The following is a 23,253-nucleotide window of genomic DNA, read 5'->3' on the forward strand; positions in this document are numbered from 1 at the left end:
TGGAGCAACCTGGGCTAGTGGAAGGTGTCCCTGGCCATGGCAGGAGGTTGGAACTGGATGGGCTATAAGGTCCCTTCCAACCCAAACCATTCTGTGACTCTAAGACTGTCTCATTTGATAGCCAGGGAACAAAACAAAAACCAGCTGCTGGGAAACAAAAGCCATGCTGGACTTGAAAAATATTAAAATATTCTGCTTCTTCCTTCAATTTTGAGAGGAAAAAAAGAAGACTCTTCTCATCAATACTTTTCCACAACTCAATTCCTTTATCATCCCATGACCACAACCAAAGTACAAGACACTCAGTATGTCCCTGAGCTGTGCATCGTGCTTCCCAGCGGGCCTCAAAAACTTTGGCAGCATCATTCCTTCTCTGGCTCTTGTGTGTTTGTGAGAGCCAGGTCCACACACGTGCCAGGGCACGTTTCCCAGGGATGGATGGGCTTGGGGTGGGAGGATGTGAAGAGGAAAGGAGGTTTGGTTGCTCCCATAACTAGCTGTGAGCTTTCACACTCGCTCTTTCCCCCTGAAGGAACTAAGCTGCTGCCAGCAGTTAATTCTTTGGCTGGTGTACTTATTTATAGCACATTTTATGTATTATAAATGCATTAGAGAACAGCTTTATCTGAGGCAGCCTACAGCAGGAAATAAATATCTACAGAAACACGCGTTTAATCCACAGCTTGATGATTGCAAATAATTTGCTCCATTAGTTATTACAAAAAGCTTGATTTTCAAAATAAAACTCACTGGAAAAAAAAATGTCCAGAGTAAAAACACACACTAATTCCAAGCACAGGGAAACCTAGCTTTTCCCCTCCCTAAAGTCTGAAGACTAAACTTCATGTTAATTTTCCTCTAATAAAATCCACTGTTTCAGGAAAAAAACAAGATCTTTGGGGGCAGTGACCTTGGGATAACTTTTTCTTGTGTCAGGACTTAATGGTGTCATGGGGACAAGTAGTAGGAATTTCAGGGTAAAAGTTAAGCAGGTAATCTGTGGTCCAGTATCAAAAGTTTCCAGCCACTGGAAAAAAGAAAGGCTCAATATCAGTTGTAAATAAATTTGAAGATAGAACAAAACAGGGTTTGGAAAAAAAATCTGACTGAAAGCTAATTCCTCTAACAGTTTCATTATTAGGGTTATCACATTACCAGGACATTCTCATTAGTAATTAAGGACTAGCTGAATTTGAAAAGCTCAATATATACATGAATAGGGGCAATAAAGGGAATAAATAACTATTCTGTCCTTGTTTCAGAGTGAAAGTGGTAGAAATGACATCCTGGATAACCAGGGAAGTTCCTGCACTCATAAAAATCATAATAAATCAACAGAAAAGGGAAACACCTATACTTCAGTATCAACATACCTAAAAATCAGAACACACTCAAGGTGTAAGACTGAAAATTGAAGTTTAATTTGGGGGAAAAAAGGAAAAAATAAAATAAAAATAATCACTATGCAACCAAAACAATGCAACATGTGATAGGGGAAGGAAACATAAATTACAGGTACATGTCTGTCTTCATGGTCTTTGCTTTTAAGCAGGTAAACATTATTAAATTAAATGATTTTTTTATGCATTGTTCAGCTTGTGTCGACAATACAAAGCACATTTCCAGTTTGCATGCACAGCATTTTAGTTACAGAGCCCAACAGAAGAGCAAACTAAATCTCAAACTATATTATCATCCGAAACTTCGGTTCTATAAAAGAAATATAAGCAACTTCATTCCTTCAAAGCAAGGCCACAGAGAAGAGGAGAAACTGCCAAAGGTCATCCAGTGTTTCAGTGGCAGAAAAGGGAATAAAATGCAGGTCTCAGCACAGCACTGTGCCTGTGTGAGAACCTATGGATTTGTTTTATTTGAGGAAGCTTACAGGGCACAGGGCTGTGGGATGCCCTACAGTAATAACTGTGTCAATGCAGTGTCTGGTAGTGTTAAGTTTTCAGGCAAGCCATGCAATATTAAGGTCTACAGGATGCTGAACATCAGGATACTTACAGTAAAACCCAACAGCTGCAGGCAGGAGAAAAAGAAGAAAACTGTGTCAACAGCAAATCAAGATTCAGATGTTTACAAAACTTATCAAGTGTAAACTGTCAGAAGTAGTTTGGTTTTCTCTGCTCTTTAAACGTGGCAGCATATTTGTTATAGCAAACCTGAAGTAAAGGCAATCTAGGTAGACATGTCCCTGCCCATGGCAGGGGGGTTGGACTGGATGTCCTTTAAAGGTCCTTCCATCCCAAACCAGCCTGTGATTCTGCAACTGATTCCAAGATGAACTAGTTATCAGACAGCAAGAACCTGGAACTGCAGCAAAAAGGGAGTTTTCTGCTATGGATATTTATGACCTGATAGGATATATCTGGGTACATCCCTTTTAAAGGGGAAATCTGCAAGTTTACATAAACATAACTCACAGCCACAAGGCACCTTACAGACTATGTAATTATGCACAGAACTTACACTTGAAATAGGGAAAAAAGATTCTGACTTGACATGTTTACAGGCAGCTGCATATCACAACAAATAACTCCTGCAGCCACCCCAAAAACTGGATTCCTACAGCAACGAAAGCCCACACTACACATCTCAAAGCATTTTAAAGGTTTTCAGACACACAGTTGAACATACATAATGTTTGTAAAACACAAAACATTAACATCACTGTGTTGGTAGCACAGTAGCCCTATTCTATCCATGATATTGCTTGAAATATATACTGGAAGATGGGGGATGGACAAGCCAAAGCACCAGTACAGGTAAAAGAGAAAGGTGCAGACAAGGACAATCTGCTTCCACCAGAGCAGATTTACTCCAGTGAATCAATGTCTTTGTAAAAAGAAGTGTCACATTACAAAAAGAGCATGTAGGAGAGGTTCAGGCAGTGTGGATTTTCAGCAGAGCTCCAGTGTGGCCCTGTTGAGGCCACTGGACAGGTGGGTAACTGCACTCAGCTCGTGTGATGCTGGTGAAACGCATCATTTCCCCCCCAACCCTGCCCTGTTAATCATCCTGTACAAACCAAGCTCCTTCTGCTGTTTTACCTGAGGGGTTAGAGAAGTCCAGGATGCTGGTTGTGGGCTGGAGCAGGTCAGGGCTGCTGGAGGAGAGCGTCCCTGGGATGGGCATGATGGCCAGGCTGTGGCGGCACTGCCGCGTGCCCACGATGCTGTCGTCCTGCGACTGGCTCACGCTGCCGTCACTGCAAAACAGCTCTGCCTCACTCGTGGGCACTCAACTCCTGCTACTCAGCTTGGGGTGAATGAAACTAAGGGAAATAATGCTGTTCAGCTGCTTAATTACATGTTGTGGACAGGGTTTCAAAACGAGGACAGAGCGAAAAGAGATTTAAAATCGTTCACAGGGAGAGAAAAGATGCTTTGGTCTCGTTCTGTATTTATGGGGCAGGTGACACGATTTTTTAAAAAACATAAGTAGAGTGCACATAGTGACTAGAGATATTAAGCAATTAGTATCTCTTAATGGCCTTAGCTGAAGGAGGGGAGGTTTAGGTTTGATCTTAGGAAGAAATTCCCTGTGAGGGTGGGGAGGCCCTGGCACAGGTTGCCCAGAGAAACTGTGGCTGCCCCTGGATCCCTGGAAGTGTCCAAGGCCAGGTTGGACGGGGCTTGGAGCAACCTGGGATAGTGGGAGGTGTCCCTACCCTTCGTAGGGGGTGGAATGGGATGGACTTTAAGGTCCCTTCCAACCCAATTAATTCTATGTTTCCATTATCAAAGCATCACAACCTAATGAGGAACAACAACTTTTTGGTAGAAGAGTCTGACAAACCTGAATAGTTTTGGAGGCAAGATGCTGAACCGGGTCTTGTCTAAGATTTTCCTGATTCTGTTTCTGCCACCAGATACAGTGTTTGCTTTCATTTTCTTGTTTCCTTTTTCCCGGGGAAACATCTGTTCCACATCTCCAGGCATATCTGGGATGGAATAACGGTTGTTTTTCTTTTCTGCAATTTTTGGAATATGTGGAATTCCATTCTTCTCTTGTCCTATCCTGCAGAGCAGCTCCTTGAACACTGTGAGAGAAGACACAATCATTGTGAGTTACCTTTGCACGCCCAGAACTTCACAGGGAATTCTTCTTTCCCCCTTTTGCTTTCCACATCCCAGATTGATAATAAGGATTCAGGGCAATCAGTACCATATATTTATTGGCTTTTTTGTTTACCTGTTTTTGGTAATGGAATGCAGATGCTTCCTCAAGAATAACTGCAGCACAGACTGAGATTTTCCCAAACTGCCTTTGTTTGCTTTTCCTAACACTACTGAACAGAAGCTGCATCAACTTTCCTTCTGCATTTATCAAGCTAAGCCAGTCTATTACCCACACTGACATTCCCAAAGATATGATTCCACAGAAATGTTTATGTTCTTCCTGTATCTTTCCACATATATAAGGTGAAAAAAAAAAGTTCAGATTGGTTTTTCAATATCAATTATTTCTTTAAAGATCTTTTAAAAATCCTTTGAAATCACTCAAGTCAGAAAGTCAGTATTTTCTGTTGAAAACATGGTGATACTGGAAGAATGCAGAACTGTACACAGTAAATTACTCAGACTGTCCCTATGAACAGGGAAACCACAGAAAGTACAGAAAGTCCAGTTAAATTGCATAATTCTATTATATAATAAAACTTATAAGTTTTCCCAGTCTACATTTGAATATAACAACAGGATTTGCTCATTGCCAGCACCAGGCACTCAATTAAAAAGTCACTGTATAATAAGTATCACTGCTGAAAAAAGCTTCAAGACATGAATCCATTAAAATTTATCCAAGAAATCACCTTGAAATTCTATCAGCCAGTAGGAAGAGATTAGAACCCATTTGTAGATGTATGTTGCTTATATTTATAATACTAATGAACCTCTCACTGTCTCAGTTACAGTGCTGCTTCATTCCATGTCCTTTCACATTAGTCTGGACCACTGGTGGTGGTTTTATTCTCTTTTTGAATTATGCTAATAATCAACTGCTGAGGGTTTGAAACTTTTTACCCATGCAGGGATAAACATTGAATAACAATTGAAAAGAAAATCAATAGTGAGCAAGGGCAGGTAACTGGGGGAAGAAAATAAGGAAATCATCAGAAGGTCTTGGATGCAACTATGGGGGAAGGAGTTATTCTGTGCACAGCTCCTGTAGCTCTGGTTATTCTGAACAGGATTATGGAAAAAGAACAGATGATCTGACTGAGATTTTAAAGAGGTCTTTATGTGTTTGTATTCATGATGACAATTAAGGGCCAGTATTTATATGCCACAGCACTTCTTATATCCCCTTTTCAATTTGAGACATAAAGGCAATTTATCCCCCGTCCTCACAGCCATTATAAAAACTTCCACAAAACCCCAGTTTTACATCTTTGCCGTTTCTTGGCAAAAATATTTTGGTCCAGTTCCCTTGGCTCAGCTTCAGCCACACAGCATGGAGGGACAGTAAAGCAGCTTAAAGAGTCACTGAGGGTTTCTCAGGGAGGGAAGAGCTGCCTGTGCTGGCTCTGTGCCCCTCAACGTGCAGCCCCTGGCACACGAGAACTTATCCAAGCAAACAGAGGCACAACGAGGGGACTTCTGCACAACTTCTCACTCCCAGAGTGAGCTGGAAAGGAAGGTGGAATCCTATTGCACTTCTAGAGCCAGAAAGAGTGGAGTTGTTCCTTCACATACACAAGGAATGTGTCATATATAAAGTCTACTCACCAAAAATGTTTGTTTTTACAGTAATGGAGAGATGTGTGTTGTTCCTTAAGATTTCCAGGGCTTTCACAAAGGTGATGTTCTCAAAGTTCTGTCCGTTTACTTCCATTATCTTTAAGGAAAAGTAAGAATCAGGCTATTAGGAGAACATCTGTTTGACAGACTTACAAATACAAAGGTGATAATACAGGCACAGTAAGAACTTTCCAGAAGTTCTCATATGATCTTTACAGCAGTCTCAGAATCAAACCATTCCTTGTAAAATAACTGTTTTCATCATGTCAGTGAAGTTATATCCTGTGAATAAGACAGGACTTCCATTTCTACCTGACAAATGCTTGAAATAACTTTATTTTTTATGGTAATATGATTAATTCTTGCAATTAATCAGGAATTTAGAATCTGAAATGCAACAGATATAAATGGAAGCTGAGCTGTGGCATTCCCAAGAAAACCCTTGCACAACCTTTTTGTTGAGAACACCAGAGTTGGCTGAACCAGAATATTTAAATTAACATTACTGCTTTTACCTGATCACCACGCTTGAGTCCAGCCTCTGCTGCTTTACTGCCCATCTCCACAGTCTCTACAAAAATACCAAAGCCCTTGTCACTGCCCCCGAGGAGGCTGAAAAACAGGGGGGAATCTCTGGAAGGTTTCTGCAGCGTGATTTGTCTCCATTTTGCTTTGGCAGCACAGGCAATGTTCAACAATCTGAGATGGCCTTTCATCTTCTGTAACACAACACACAAAATGCAGTGCTTTTATCAGAAATGGAAAAACAGTTATGAAAAACACCCCAAGTGCCAGCAAATAGATTTTTGATGTCATGTATTAACATCTTACTAAATAAATCTTGTCCTCTTTTGCAGAAATGCAAAAACCCATAAATGAGTGCCAGAGGTACTCCTTTATATGGCCTTTATATCTAAATATATATATATATATAACAACAAATACGTCCATGTTAAAAGTCACCTGTAGCTGTTACATTTATAGACTACAGTGTGTGAGGCACTGGTAACACTGGAAAATTGAAACATGGTATTAGAAAATGTGACACTCTTTCTTTTTGGCTCCTACCGTATCTTCCAAGTTCTTTTCAAATTCTTCCAGGAATCGAGTCATGGCAGGATCTCCTTCAAAGTCATTAAAATGATTGTTCACCCACAGTAAGACCACTCTGGTAACCTGTAAAAACAGAATAAATTCTCTGTGTGTGTGCATATATGTACATCCACATATACACAAAGGTATCTATGATTCTTCTCCTATCAGCTTTAATCTATAAACAAAGAAGAATACCTGGACATGGCAGAATAACAGATTACTGCTAGGTTTCCTTCAGCTCAAAACTAGAACACATAAAACCACTGGCTAAGAATTTTACTGCCATAATTTTCAACATATTGACACGACACAAGTTCCAGACTATCCACATTTTTCATGTGTGTGCACAGGGTTACAAAGAGCTGAACCTGGTTCTATTTCTGGAAGCATTTTTACCAACTGCACTTGTCTTGAGCAGAGTTTATTTGAAGTCCAGAGTTTGTAAAAAGCTGCTCAAACAAAATGTGCTCAAAACACTGGAAAGCTCTGCAGTAGAAATCGTGGAAAACAAGCACAGTGCTGTTGTAAAAAGAAAACCAGAATGTCCAAGAGAACCTGAATGCAATTCCCTTAAATTTCTGGTGAAAAAGGATTTCAGAGACTGGCATTTACCTCTTTATTTTAAACAGAAAACACTATTTATCATTCTGCAGAAGAGAAGCAGCATTACACCTTATTTTGGATAGTACACCATCACACACAGCACCCTGGAGAATCCTTTCTTGATATAAGTGAAAAATACTTTGCTTTAAAATGTTTCATATAAAATAACTGAACCATAATCCTAGTTTATCACAATACAAAAAGGAATCCATTTGAACACATTTTCACCAGCAACACTGATCTCTCAGACTCAACCAACCTTGTCCCTGAGGCTGTCCACTGTGAACCATTCCAAGAGTTTATTTCCAACTTCCAAGGGGCTTGTTAGAAATGTTCTGTATGTTAAAAGGAAATCTTCGATGTAGGTGGGATCCACAATAGAATGTTCTTCTATTAAGTGCATGATGAGTCTCTCAGGTGTTGCCTGAAAAAAAGTAAATGCAAAAAATAACTGGTATCTCTCATCCCTCCCTCTCATCCCTACCTCTCCCTAGAGAGTATTTCAACATAAACCCATGTGAACAGTATAATACCTTTACAAAGTTCAATTATGGCAAACTCAGGAGAAAACACACCAACATGTTTAAATCAAATCTTCCTGCTTCTCTCAGCCCAGATGTTTTGTATTTATTTACTAATGAATAAAAGTTTCACAGATTAATGGAAAGCATAGAAAGAAATTCACCTTGATAACTATGTGGCCTTTCCTGGTTCCACTGCGATCCAGTTCCCTGTGCTCCTTTACCATCACAATTTCTCCCTCTTCCTCCACTTTATGAGTGTTTTTTTCCACATGGTTCAGAATCCTCCAGTAGTCTTGCTGGGCTATACACACAAACTGTCCCCAAACAACAAGAGACTGTGAATAAACATCTAAACCATGAATATATGCCCTTCTGCAGGCTGCACAACCCCAGCTCTCCCAGCCTGACCCCACAGCAGAGATGCTCCAGCCCTCTGAGCATCTTTGTGGCCTCCTCTGGACCTGCTCTAACAGGTTCATGTCCTTGTGCTGAGGAGCTCAGAGCTGGAGCCAGTGCTCCAGGCAGGGTCTCAAGAGGGGAGAGTCCCCACACTTCTTCTGATGCAGCCCAGGATGCAGTTGGGCTCTTGGCTTATATCCAACTTTATCCACCCCACCATATCTTAGGATAAAAGTAGTCTGTTTTCTTTTATTAGATGCTTAAAAATACAAGGTAGTTGTACAAGCTGCAATCTCACCTGACAATCATCTACTTTGGTTCTGACCACTCCATTCATGTACTGTTTGTCCAGAGAGGGAGTAATCCCAAAGCTATTTCCCATACAGAGACTCTCACTCTTCCCATCAGGATAGCTGATTTCCACTGTGCCATTTAAAATAACATACCAAGAATCGAGCTAGAGGAAGAAAAAGAACCAAAAACAAACAAGTGAAGCTAATTCAACAACTTTTCTAAGCTCTTATCTCAGACAGGCTCATTCCTGCACTCTCCAATTTGTTGTCTCCATGGCTCTGCAACATTTCATTCACTGAAACGGTGCAGTGGAAGGCAGCAAGGAAGATGACTGAAACAAGAATGCTTCATTCATTTCAGAGCTAATTCCAGAGGGAGGAATGCTGATGAAGAGATTGCTTTTTTAATCTGTGGGCTAATTGCTATGATATATTTATACCATTGAGTGAGAGTGAACACTCTTCCCCTGGGCACCCATTTGGTCACTAACAGAGATGAGTCTACCTCGTCCTCTTGGAGGGATGAACAGGGAATGCCATTCCTGAGGGCTTGATCCAAGCAAAGGGAAAGATCTCAAGACAGTGATTCAGGCACCTAACCTGAACATCTGTCTCCTCCCAGGGAACATGTGTGGAAACTGCTCCTAATTTAGACATTACTGGGCAAAGATACCCCTCCATATTAGTATTAAAAAACCTCTACATTATAGGAAGAGAGTTTTTTTCCCCAATGGAAATTATGCTTTTTTTTATCCCACAAATCATCTTTGAAATAAGTTGGCATTTACCAGATAACAACATAGTGAGTGCTCTTTAATGTCTATACTTGGTATATAAAGTATATTCTTGGTCTATACCTTAACTCTACTTGGTAGAGTTAAAGTCTTGAACAAGACAGTAACCATCACAGAATGGTTTGGGTTGGAAGGAACCTTAAAGATCATCTCATTCCAACTCCCTCCACAGGCAGGGAACCAACACACAGGTAGAATCTCCCTGAGGGATGGACAGAGGTTTGGGGATTTTGGCTATGGGGTCAAGGTGAGAGAAGAATTCTCTAACTTCCAGGTGTGGAGATGGGAAACATTTTCCAGCCCTTCAGCCTCAATGCCCTTGGTGACCTGCCTGTGGCACTGACTCACCTCCTGGCCATCCTCAAGGATGATGGCTCCTGCTTGCTCCACCACTTCGAAGATCATCACTGAGCAAAGCTCTCTTCTCACAGACATGGTCATGTTTGCAAAGGCAGGGAGTTGATGCATAAATTCCAATAATTGCTCTGTTGGACAAAGGAAACACTAGTATGACAACTGCAGGGCCCAGGGGTTCCTCAGATCCCTCACTCTCCCCAGGTCTGTCAAACCTCAGCCACATTCATGGGATAATTGCTCAGTGGGGTCACACTCCCCATTAGTGCCTGGGGCTAAATGAGCCCAGTGTGCACTTTGTCATCTACAGCCAGGGTTCAGTTCTGCAGCCTGGCTGGGGCTCTGATTGACTCTCAGGGCAGCAGTCTAGCTAAGAGGAGAAGCACTTCAGCTTCAAACATTGAGAAAAATTAAAAATACCCCTAGGTACAGTAATTACAAGCTTGACAGGAGCATGAAATGATTTTCCAGTGTTCAGAGAGGCAATCTGGAGTACAGCAGAAAGCAAGTTTTGCTATTGAAGTTAATGCCAACTTCTAGTTAAACACTGCAGCAAATTATCTTCATTTGAACTGTTCTGCAGTTTACAGCTAAGTATACCTATACTCAGTAATAGTATGTTCTCTTTGCTATTTAGTAACTAATTCAACAGTTTCAGGCAGTCAAAATTACCTTGCTGCCTGTCCCATTACATCAACACACACAATGACTGTGTATACTTCACATCTTAAGCATCTCAAAGACTGGTGGTTAAAATATTTAGTTTTTCAGAACAAATAGTCTCTCAGACAGTAAGAGGAGAAATCATTCAATTAAGAGTATCACTAGTGCAAAGTGATCACTGGAAGGCATCACTCAATTATTAAAACACAAACTGAAAATTAAGTCACAGAACAGTTTTCAGATATGCTTCTCTTACAGATACTATACGATGCAGTTTTATGTAAATTTATGTATTTTTTCTCCTCACCAATGTCATCATCAGTTTTATCTGCAGGCTCTTTCTCAAGGCACTCTCGGACAACATCTCGCCCTAGAAGTGGATCAGAAGTTCTGTCAATGTCTTCATCCTCCTCCTCCTCTTCATCTTCAGAGTCTACAGGTGCTTCTGGAAGACCCGTTAAATCAACATCTCCCATCTCACTTTCTGTGGCCTACAAAGAAAACATCAAATCAGACAAAGAGTTCAGTGTCTTCAGTTTAAACATTTATGGTCTGAGGTAGCTAACAAAATAACAAATAAATTCTGTGACCAACAAGTCAAACTAGAAACTGCAACAGTTCCCTTTCTGAACACTGAGGAAAACACATTGTGCTGAAATCTACAGTTAATGGATTCTCACTTTATAGTATTTACCAGTTCTTGTGAATTCATGTAAAATTGTTTTTTTCATAAGTGGAGTCTGTATTAATTATGAAATAATAACGAAGTTTAATTGGTTACCCAATGCCTGTAGACACATTTCTACTGTCAGCAATAGAGGGCAACACAGAGATCATAGTGAGCAGACACAGGAGGCCACAGTCAAAGAGAACACAATACATGCAACCAAAAGCAGAACCACGTAGGAATCGTTTGCACTAATTCCTCCTGTAAAGTTTAAATGATGTAATTGCATGAAAATAAATTTCCAAACAGATGGAAGGGGGGGGAAAGAAGTTTCAAATTCTCAGTTTCTACAGAGTAGTTGCTCAACCACTCTTTTTGAAGTTTAAGCCAGCATGCAAATCATTTTTCTGTTCAAATTCAAAAATTTCAGCAACAAGATGTGTCACTGTGAAGTATAAGGCAATTACAGAGAAACTTGCAGAAAACAGGAGTTTGTTTTTAAATAAGCACATTTACAACACTCACTTTCACTTTAAAAGAAATCTTTGAGATTCTACAAAAACACTGAACTAGCTAAGGCATCAAACACTGCACATTCACTAAACCTCCAAAACAGAGGATGAATGTGAACACTGTGATGGGGCAGCACAGCTTCTCTGGGCAACCTCTACAAGTGTCTCAACACCCTCACAGAGAAGAAATTCTTCCCTATATCCGAGATAAATCTACTTTTTTCCAGTTTAAAACCACTGCCCCGTGTCCTGTCACTACAGGACAATCAAAAGTCTTTTGAATAAGCCCACTCTCAATACTGACAGGGTGCAATAAGGTGTGAGCCCCAGCACCTGGACAGAGGAGCAGCGCTGCCTTCCTGCACTAAACCAAAACATCCTGGGGTTTAGATGTAAGCTTGGACTTTGGAGTTTGTCCCTGATTTCACAGTTAGCCAACAAACCTATTAACTAAAGCTTAAATGATTTAGCAAAAACATATCTTTCAGAGGAATCTAACAATACAGAGGGTTAAATCTGTTTTACATTACATCACTTTACTGGCTCCTGTAGCTCACATTAACAGTTTTGGAATTTAGCCCAAGTGCAAATTGTGCTTGGAGAGTCTCAGCAGCACATGATCAGTACAGTGTTTTATACAAGGACTTTTCTAGCATTTCATCTAAATAGCCACAATTTACATCAACTGCTCCAGGCTGAATAAGGTAGACAACAGCACCACTCCCCACTTTGATAATCTCAAGCTAAGGTAGAAAAACTGAGGCTACAGGTTCTACAGAATTTTGTGTATCCTATATGGGAAAATAAACAAATCTCCTTTCTTGGTAAGTTATGACCTGATCTAGCTATGAAATAGGAGATGGTCCTCCAACTGTGCTTCAAAGATTATGTGCAGAGGGTTGACAGAAGGTTGGCAGGTCAGGCAGAGCTGGAAGGAACAGGAAGGGTTCTGCTCATAAAGTCATCTGAGGAAGTAGCTGCTCTTCCCAAGCATGAAGCTCCAGCTGTTCCCATTATCAAATATCAAAATCATTCTTAACAGAAACATTCTGAACGACTGATTTACAAAATGAAACCAACAGCTGCAGTCCTCACATCTCACCCAAACATGGATTTCCAGGATCAGGTCCACAGTGCAGGACTATCTACTGAGATACACATCCTTGATGCATATTTTATACACAATCCATTTTAGTATCAAGACCTTAACCACAACTGGAATCACTGCTGGGCAATAATGTTGCTGCCCACTGCCAAAGTGATAAATGAAGGATTTGGAAAAAGGTGAAAAGGAGAGAGAAACTTTCACTGACAGAACTGGTCACAAAAAAGAGATGCAAATTGGTTGGTCACTGAGAGAAGAGCAGTGCCAGGCGCTGACACTGGCAACTCATCCATTACAGGAGAGGGGAGACCCTGCCCAGCCACACCTAGAGACACAACCTGGATTCCCTGTGTGAGCCTGGGTGGGCACCTTAAAGCCCATCCCACAAAAGGGCAAAGGAAGATGTTTTCACTGTGTAATACCTGCTGAATTCTTTATCCCCAAGGGTACCTATCACAGGTCAAAGCAGCTGTACCAACCCTCATTTCAACTGCTCTCTGCACAACCACACAGCTTCCCCTGCTTCTGGCTGAACACCATAGTTCTGAAATTAAACACACTGTCAGAACGGGGTTGAACGAAAAAAATGGATAAAAACTTGAAAATCCTCTTCAATCAAGAAGTTGTTTTAAAAATTGTAGGGAACAACTTACTTTTTTTTTTTTCTATTATTAAAAAAGGTCTACAGTCCAACAGAAAGACAACAGCTCTGCAGTATTCCAATCAAGCTGGAATTTGCAATACACACATTTGGACATCTCAGCGTCCCTGTTTCGGACACCAAAACACTGAAAGCTCCAACAGGGAGCATCAGCAGTACAGGACAAGAGAGAAAAATACCTTCATAAATTTATTTGCACCACTTTTTGCAACTAACTCAAGGTTTAACACCATGTGCCCATAGCAGTGCTTACAGGCAGGAATCCTCTTGTGCTGATCTCACCTTCAGCTTTATGTTCATCATTTCCTGTTTAACTGGAAATGGGTTTTATCCTGGGCTGAGATGCAGCTGGAACCAGGGAAACCTCATTTCAACACTATCAATGAATGCAGTGTACACAGATGAACAGAAAGTCTTTCCAGATCTTAATAAAATACTGCATCATTCTTTGGTTCTACCACTCTAATCCTATTTTCCTACTCTGGAATGACGTTTGCACTACTTACTGTAAAAATTAATGTTAAGATACCATTCATAAAAAAGGTCATTTCAAGGCTACATTAATCAAAATTATTCAGAACATTAGTGACATTAATGATATTACTGGAGAGCTTGGCATGCAATAAATACAAAACTGACTGCAACAGCAAAGCAGCATTTTCCAAATACTCCATGAAAAGCTGTATTTTGTTGTACCAAAAATGCTTTCAATTACTGAGCCAATACATTACACTCAAAATGTAGGTTTACTGCATATCAAAGAGATTCTCTGCCTTCGCAATATGATGAATATTGGGGGAAACACTTTCTTTTTTCTTTGTGATTTCAAAATCTGTCTGTACTGACGTGTCACTGCAATATAATGCAATGTTAAACACTGTGCCATGGCATTATTACACCATATCTATCTATTACCAAGCAATATCAAGCTATCACTTAGAGATGTGTGACAAACAGTAAGGGAATTCTCCAACACTAACTGTTACTGCTACTGCAATAAAGCCCATAAAATACATAAATGCACCTAAAGTGCATCTTTTAACAGGTTGGTATTTGCACATTAGGCACATGAGAAAATACACTAAAAATTCACTAAAAAAATAAGAAGGGAGGGGGAACCTCAGTGGGTTGTTGGGTTCCCCCCACCCCACTCCTGACATGCTGTTGCACATCTTATCTTCACCCACAGCTCATATCAAATGCTGGATTCTCCAATGTTGTCTGCCAGGATTCAGGACACTGTAGCTCTGATCATAAAGGGCTGTAACATTATCTTTGAGGGTCTCCCACGAGTCTGACAGTGCTGACCTGTCCACGATTCCTTCAGGATTCAAAACCAGCCAGGCTCATGTCACTGAAAAGGAAATCCCTATCTGAAAAGTCCCCACTCCTCAAAATTAATAGGAAATCTGCAGACATTTTCATATTAATATATTAATCATTCCTTAGAGTACAAAATACTTTGCACCACTGTTTATTAGCTACAGTGCATACGAATATGTTACTCCATCCTTTCTTTTACTGATGTAATTTTTATTTGTTTAGCAATTATGCTCTTCTGGCCTTTTCTGATGAGTAGACAAAAGGCAATTAACCACACACGATAGAATATTCACTCATTACAAGATATCATGGCTAGAATGATATCTTCATTATCAATAATATATTTTAAGTGCTTTTCACTTAGAGCAACCTTTCCAAACTACTCAGGTAGACAGGCAGGCAGACATGGTCAGGGAAACCATCCATCAGCATCCTAATGCCTGACATGCTAAGGTACAACACACAGACTAGTTCTGGTGACTCTGACTGATCACATCAATTCTGTTGATGCAGAAAATAAAAAAATGATAAGAATAATCAAGATAAAGAACACCATCTTCCAGCAGGGCCTCTCAGAAGTTAAAGAAGTCAGAGAGCATCTTGGAGAGGCTCTCTCAGGGATGCCAGCTACTCCTGACCCAGCTGGCAGCAAGCAAATCTAAAGAAGTAGTAAGGGAATAGATGAAATAGGACAAAAACTCTGAGACACTTCTAATGTTCTAAGGGAAATTTTGCTTTAATGGCTTATTTTTAAAGCTCCCTAAGTAATACGTTGCTGTAAATAGAAATATCACTGATCTGTTTCTAGTATAGAAATAATACCCAGACAGCACCTAAGGAGAGGGAACAGGTGTCTGAAATCAAGTTACACCTACACTGTGCTCCACAATCCTGTGTACCCAGTGCTGGGGCTGGATTGCAACTTGGAAGTGGAAAAGCTGTGAAATTACTGATCAACACAAAGCCAAGCTGAGCCCCCTCATCAAGCAGAACATAAACACCCATGGAACGAGCTCTGGGATGTGACACCAGACAGGTAACTTATTAAGTGTATTATCTGTAAACAAATGAAGCTCTCTCTGGATTTCAGCCAACTTCTATTCTCAGTAAGCCACACTAGAATTTCCACAGTCAATTAGTGCAGAGAGTGGGTTTATTACCATGCTTTTGTTTGCAGAACTGAACATCTGCTATTAGCAATAAATACAAATAATCAAGGAAGGTATTGAAAACACGAGGCTGATTTCATGAGATTTGTTCCATTTCAGAAAGGAAAACGATCCCATAAATCAACAAATCTGACTTCTAAAAGCCACAGAGTACTTGGTGGTACAGACAGATGTGAGAAGCAACAAAAAGAGCTTCACAAGCAGCTTGTTGCACTTCCATGTGTCCGTGGGGGCGGGCAGAAGCACCAAGAGGGCTTTACCCAAAATCCTGGATAAAGGGCCACTCTTCTTCTTTATGGAATATTTAACATCAAGGAAGGAAAAGCAGGAAACAAAAACCATCTCACCTGATAAATGTCAGACAGGCTGCTGCTCCCAGAGTCACTGGCAATGCTACAGCCAGACTGGCTGGAGGGCACGTGTGTCACCTGAGGGTGGGGATTGTCCGTGAGGTGCATCTTGGTAAGGTCAGCTGGGAGCTGGGAACGAGAAGGATTTGGGGAAAGGCGGGAAAAAGAAAGGAAAACAAGATGTATAAGTCTGATTTGAAGACACGGTTATTTAAATAACTTTTGTTACGTGTTTGTGTTTGAATTGTTGAATTATTGAATCAAACTCAAACTGAATTTGAATCTGTAACTCGATGTACATTTTGAAGAAAAGCTAATTTAGACTAAGCTTGCCCAATCACACTCCAGATTTCATATAACTGACAGAAAATGATCCACCTTTCTACAGAACAAAGGTCTGGGCTCTTTATAGCTGATATCCCCCAAGAAGATAAATATATGATGCTGGCCAAACAGCCTGCAGTATTTAACATTAGCTGACGCTACAATCCAATATGAAGCAGGATTCCTCTTTATAAATTCAATTTATGCACCTTAGTTCAAGAATAACCTTTAGAAAATACCAATATAGAACAAAAAGTAATGTAATCTAAACAAAAGGTTTTGTCTATAAAGGGCTTTGAATTTTAAGAAAATGAGTACACAGAAAGAATGTGATGCATTTTTGGTACAGCTATATACAACAACACCTCTATTCTATAAATCTATCTGTAAGTGAGCACACATATGCAGATATGTAAATTCTAGTGCATGACTCAAGTCCACAAACATGGTTCTTTCTACTGAAAAAAAGCAAATATCAGCAGTGGCTTTTGAAGATTCAGAGCTGCATGAAATCCTATCAAGTAACCAACCCTTTAATTCAGCTGCTTGGTTATTTTCTGCCACATGTACTTCTAATATTTTTTTAATTTATACTCAACAATATGAAAAGAACATTGTACCAAGGAATCATAGATTCTCTACGTGCTTTTACCTTTGTAAATTATAAAAGTTATATACCATTCCTCTAAAAAATGTTCTGATGCAGAAAAAAGCCCAAAACTAATCTGATAGAATCAACTGCTATGATCAAATGAAAAGATTTCTTCTGTAAAGATTCCACATTGTTGTGTCAGCCACATTCAGTCCTACAAATTAAAAGACAGTATTGTACAAATGCTGCTGATCTGGTATCAACTTTATAAATACTGATTAAAGAGAAATGGTAAACAGGTTTTGATTTGGAATCATGTTTTTATGTCCATTACTTGAAGAACACACAAGAGAAGCACTTTACCAAAGATCAGTTCACTATTTTCTAAAAAAAGTGGCACCATGGGTCTTCCCCTCCCAAAAAAAAATTTTTATGCCCTTTGACACATGTAACAATTTTATTATCAAATTGTGATGAGGAACATGGGGGATGTTGTGTCCCTTGTGATTCCCATGACATTCCCATTGGCAGTCACTACTCAAACCAAACCACTCTATGGGCTATGAAAGACTGTAATGCTATTTCTCCCTCTCCTAATTCTTACCTTATTCTAGCTTTGTGTATCTTTTACTAACAAAAAGAAAGTATAAAATATCCAACCTGTAAATTCATATCTGTGGTCACGTGTATCTGTGACAAGGAGAAAGTTTGAAATGATTACTAAACTCTCACAAACTCCCACAGAAAAACCCATCAGAGCAGGAAGTATTAAATAGTGAACTTGATCCAAAAGGGAACACAACACTTTGAAGCCACCAGAAAAGGTTTTGCAGGTTGAAAAAAAAAAAAATCTATTTTCAGGATTTGAGAACAGCAAAAAGGTCAAAGTATTCAGGTGACAAAATCCAACCCAGTGGCCAAAGGTACCCTCGCTGTGAGCACACGGGGGAGAGCTGATGTGACCTCCCAGCCACAGCAAAATGAGCAGCAGTGAAGCTGGGATTTAATCCTGGTCCAAATGAACACACCACAGAACCCATTTCTGTGCCACACACAGCACAGCACTGCCCATGCAGCACCTCTGCCAGGCAAGGGGCAGGGAATCACATCATCACCCTCCCTACAGAGGCAGGGAGTCACATCCTCACCCTCCCTACAGAGGCAGGGAGTCACATCATCACCCTCCCCACAGCCACGGGGAGCTGCACAGCAGGTAAGGCACCGATGTCTCACCACGTTGCTGGGGGAGGTTGTTCCTCTGGCTTTCCCCACGTGCTGTGCCAGGGCAGGGCTGGGTGTGGGTGCCACAGGGTGCCACTGCTGCCCTGCTCCTGGAGCTCACCCCCAGCTCCTCTGCGGCAGCGCAGCGCTCCCAGCCCTGCTCCGAGCCAGGTCAGCACATCACTTCCCAGGGAGAACATCCAGCAGCACTGTGGGACTGCTGGCAAATTACCAGGCAGGGCTGCTGGCAGAGACACTGCAAGTCAGTGGAACTGAAAAATCCAGGAGTTTCAGGAAATTACGGAACAAATCAGCCCACAGAGATTCATTACCCCAGTACTGCTGCAAACTCCTCAGCCTGTCCCCATCTTTACAACCTCCCTATCCCAACAACCAGCTCTGATTCAGCTTCCATCTTTCCATCCATGAGCAAATCCCACACTGACTGTGATAATACAGACACAAGGAAATCTAATTTAAGCTCCCTGCTATCCAGATTCTCGAATTTTCAAAACTACTCCAAGAACACAGTGAGCAGGACCAGGAGAAGAACCAAATCTATGGGATTTCCCAGGAGAATAAGGCCAGGTGCCTGCTCTCTGCCAACAACTGGTTTTATTAAAGCCTGTTCTGGCTCAAAGACATCACCACACACTCAAAGATACCAACTACCACATACAGTTTATCTTCTCTAATTTAGTTTTGGTTTTTAAAGTTCTTGTGATGAACAGTGTTTTCCAAACCTAGATTGAGAAGTGGGGCTCTGTCTGGTTTAGTGGAAGGTGTTCCTGCCCATGGCAAGGGGTTGGAAAGGGATGAGCTTCAAGGTCTCTCCCAACACAAACTGTTCTGATTCTGCAATTCTAATTAATGCTGGAACAGGACGTGGCTCTCAAAATAAGCAAGTTGTGGAGATACTTTGTATGCCATTTTCACAAAAACTCACTGAAGACCAACTCAAAGCACCACCAGCCTTCCCAAAGGAGTATTTCTAATCAACTTACTACTTCTAATCACAACAGATCTCATTCCCCCTTCCAGCCTTCCCTTCATTTCCATCACCTATAAAGGGTATGTACAACACTTCTGCTGGGCTCTGTAATATATTCTTGTAAAGGACATTTAATACAAGTTAGATGCAAGGAAACACCACAATATCTCTTTAAATTGAAGAGAGAGAGATAAGGTTTATTTGAGACAAGTGACCTTTAAAGTACTGCTTGCCACTCTACTCGATCTCCCAAAATAAATCACAGCTTCTGCCTTTTGTATGTCATTTTTATAACCCAAACTGATTGTTCTTTCCCTCAGAGCTCACTAAGCAGCAAGACACAGAGAGGATGTTCCTGTACCAACATGACAGCAGGCACAGGAAGGACTTGCTGGATGGGGTAGGGAAGTTGCTGGAAGTGACATAAAATTGTCTTAACTATTAATGATTATGATTTTTTTTTGGTGAAACTTAGAAACTCTTGTTACAATGGCATCCATACCTTGAAAAATCATGCATTGGGACACAAGTACAAAACAGCAACGTTCCCCTATGCCCACCTTAGAGGCTTTGGGATGCAGATGTATGCATCTGCAATATCTTCTGGCTAGGTGTGTGCCCCAGCAGCCACAGACAGGAAATCCCCAAACATCCATGAAATTCTGATAAACACTCCAATAGACTACTTACTTGCCACTTTAAACCACAACAATTTCATTTTTTCCCAAGAAGGGATAATCTGGAGTTGGAATATGAGTACATCTGACATGCTGGCACAGCCTGTCCCTGTATCTGTGTCAGCACATCCTTGTGACTGACCTTTCCCAACAAAGGGATATTTAGGACCAAACCCCCCACAGAAATGCCACACTGCAGTTCAGAGCTGTACAAGAAAGAAAGTTAAGAAAATAGAAGTTCTGGTCGGTACAGCCACCTACAGTTCTGCCCTCCCACTGAGTCAGGAAAACACAGTTGGTGATTACACCAAAAAATCTTGGCTCAACAAGGGAATTTTTAAAGAGATATTGTAAACTGCAATGAGAAAAAAAGGAGAGAAAAAACACTAAACCCTCTGGAAGCTCATCCTAATGGCAGCATCAGCCTGTCTTGCCACACAAACCCAGAAGCACCAGCAGCCTGGACTAGGTTTTGTTAAAGGTGTGTGAAATCTGGGAATAGGGTACAGAGGGACACCCCACCCTCACCAGGACACAGCCAAGGGTAGGTCACTGAGGAGAGAGGGGAGGGAGGGGGAGAAGACATGGCAGTGCAAAAGCCAGTTCTGAATAACAATTAATAAAAAATGACATGAACAAAATATTAAACTTTCCCCACAGCAACTCTGAAAACACCCCAAGGTGAAAACTCCAGAGGTCCACCAGGAGCTTGGCTTTTGCCACTGATTTCATGGGTGCAGCCACCCAGCACCAAAGCACTCCTGCTGCCAAACCAGAGAACTGCCAACTTTCTAAAAGCAGTTTGGCAACAAGAGCAGAGCAACAACGTGATGGTTTCTTCAGGAGACTGCTGAGGTTTCCCACAGTTCCCCAGTAAGAACTGTATCAAGTTTAACAAAGATGAGTACAAGGTTGTGCACCTGCACCAAGTCTCATGTCTGTAATTTTGAAATTAATTGGGGTGTGAGCTCTGACACACCACCCAGCTCCCAGGTCAGCAGAGAGAGGAGAGTGCGTCTGCAGTGACATTTAATTCCCACATAAACTCCATTTACTCTCAGCAGTGAAGTCACACAGAATACTTGGGAATTAAATTAAAGGCTAATTTCAGTATAACAGACTTTTAAGATTGCACATGCCCTGTACAACAGAGCAAATGACGTGACCTTTGACGAGATGACCACCTGTCAACTCCTCTGAGAAGGACACTAAAAATGATGGTCAGCCTGAGGACAGCTTTCCTTTATGTGCTCCTCAGGAAGGGTTTGCTAAAAGTAAAGGCTCTGGAAAGTCATTGCAGAGGTTAAATAGAGAGAAAGGCAACCACAGAAGTCATGAGCGAAATTTATCACAGGACAGTTAAACAGAGTTTTTTCTTTTTTATTCCCCACTTTTTTTGACGGAAAGGAATCATTAGAACCTCTTTTGGCACAGGGACCACGCTCTTCATCCTGCATTTCCACAGTGATTTAGTTTTGGATTTGCTGGTATCTTTACCCTGCAGAAAAGGCACATCTTTGTGTTCATGCCACAAGTTTTGAAAATACCTGTCAGTGTTTCCTGTTACACTTGGGATAACCAAAAAACACAGACTGAAAAGGCACAGACAACACGAATTTGCAAAATAGTCTTGACAGAGACACACAAGACCTATGAGTTATCTTTTTCTACATGTGAAAGACGCTTCACCATGGTGTTTCACCCTGCAGTAAGTGGTATGTTTATTAAACATATTCAGAAACATCCCACAATGAGGGCAGTGGCCAAAGGACTCATCATCAGAAAACAGATTACTAAAGGAAGCACAACCTGCATGATTCTCTTGGTGTACAGCGTCCATTCCAAACTCAAACTAATGGAAAGAAAATGCATAACAGGGAACCAAAAGGTTTGCTTCATTCTTTATTTGGTGCTCCTTGATAGCAAAGTTTTTTATCAGTTTTTCTGGATCCCCACATGGATGTTTACAACCAATCAATCCAGTCTGGACACGGGAGAAGCATCAGCCTCTGAGGGAACAGTCTGTCCTTTTCCAGGCTGTGCAAGCAAATTTTCTGTCCTTGGTTTTACAGATTGTCAGTAACCTTATACCTTATTTGCTTTTCTGAAGTTGCCTGAAACGTTGCCAGTGAGAATAATATTCAGAAACAACACGGGATTTATTTTCCATGGAACACCCGAGGCCCGGCACAGCCCTGCGGTGTCGGAGCTGCCGTGGAAAACCCCCCAACCCGCCAGCCCGTGCTGGCACCAGCTCTCCAAGACAAACAGCCCCAAAGTTAAGGCACATATATCGAGTATTTTGTTTATTGCTTGAGGTTTTCCATTAAGAGGTTTGCACTGCTTTAAGCTGGAACCCATTAACACGTGCTCAGGGCAGTGGCTGTGCAGGCACTGGGTAACCTCAGCTCTAGGAAACGCTCCTGCTCCGCCTCCAGCACACCCAACTGGTTTAGGGACAGCAATTTGCCTTTCTCAGATGACACAGAAAGCCTGCACTGTTACAGACTGCCAGCTAAAAAAAAAAAAAAAGGTATATTCGCCTTCAGTCTTAAACCAAACTGCCAGACTAAAGAGACCACTTGATCAGAGCTGAGCAGGATCCTCCAAAACAGAAGCTCCCACCTCTCCCTTTCAGTGTCTACATCCTTCCAGTCCCTTCTTACGCCATTTTCTCTTTGACACCCTTGATTCAACACCTTCCACAGACTTAATACTGAATTAGTTCTGCCTGAATTTCTCTTTTTTAATTCCCATTTGCTCTTCCAGCCTTTGCATCCCCCCATTTTTTGGCAGCCCTGGGAGCTTTCCTCTTTCTGTTGCAATCTCAAGTACACCACCACCAACTCTCATTCCCCAAGAACCTACCACAGCAGGGAAAGCTCTGTCCGAGGAGCTGGAGTTTTTTCTTGGCATCAGTAAATTATTTTAATCATCTCATATATCGTGCCAGTAAATTAACAAGGAACCACCAAAACCCACAAGTTCTCTGAAGTTATTCTGCAGAATTTTCAGTAGGCTTTTTCACAAGGATTTGTATAAATTAACTCTGCTTTTGCTCGCCTTTTACATATGAGCTACAGTTCTGTTCCAGTTTAAAATACATTTAGAGCTGTGTTAATGGGAGAGGAGAAAGTTGCTCCTCTGAGATACAGAGAGAGGCCACTTAGGTGTCCACAGAGAGGGTAA

The 23,253-nt window shown here is 41.2% G+C and overlaps 1 protein-coding gene across 7 annotated transcripts in view; it reads right to left on the reverse strand.

The window, feature by feature from the left end:
- Positions 1–23,253, reverse strand: part of RAPGEF6 (Rap guanine nucleotide exchange factor 6) — a 113,676-nt gene that overhangs the window by 26,413 nt on the left and 64,010 nt on the right. For 4 of the 7 annotated variants that reach the window (XR_004359723.1, XM_032702695.1, XM_032702693.1 and 1 more), the window contains exons 7-17: positions 16,257–16,388; positions 10,780–10,963; positions 9,804–9,940; positions 8,667–8,825; positions 8,131–8,283; positions 7,705–7,869; positions 6,816–6,923; positions 6,263–6,466; positions 5,736–5,844; positions 3,805–4,048; positions 3,057–3,214 (exon numbers count right to left, since the gene is read on the reverse strand). Coding sequence is in view for 5 of the 7 variants with exons in the window: in XM_032702695.1 (XP_032558586.1) it covers positions 3,057–3,214; positions 3,805–4,048; positions 5,736–5,844; positions 6,263–6,466; positions 6,816–6,923; positions 7,705–7,869; positions 8,131–8,283; positions 8,667–8,825; positions 9,804–9,940; positions 10,780–10,963; positions 16,257–16,388 (1,753 nt within the window). In the remaining 2 variants the exon portion in view is untranslated. Of the gene's footprint in view, positions 1–2,010; positions 2,026–3,056; positions 3,215–3,804; positions 4,049–5,735; positions 5,845–6,262; positions 6,467–6,815; positions 6,924–7,704; positions 7,870–8,130; positions 8,284–8,666; positions 8,826–9,803; positions 9,941–10,779; positions 10,964–16,256; positions 16,389–23,253 lie in introns of all 7 variants that reach the window. The other 3 variants (XR_004359722.1, XM_032702694.1, XM_032702692.1) reach the window with 1 other exon arrangement.

Source organism: Chiroxiphia lanceolata, chromosome 15 (assembly GCF_009829145.1).
Source record: "Chiroxiphia lanceolata isolate bChiLan1 chromosome 15, bChiLan1.pri, whole genome shotgun sequence".
Classification (NCBI taxonomy): Eukaryota; Metazoa; Chordata; class Aves; order Passeriformes; family Pipridae; genus Chiroxiphia; species Chiroxiphia lanceolata.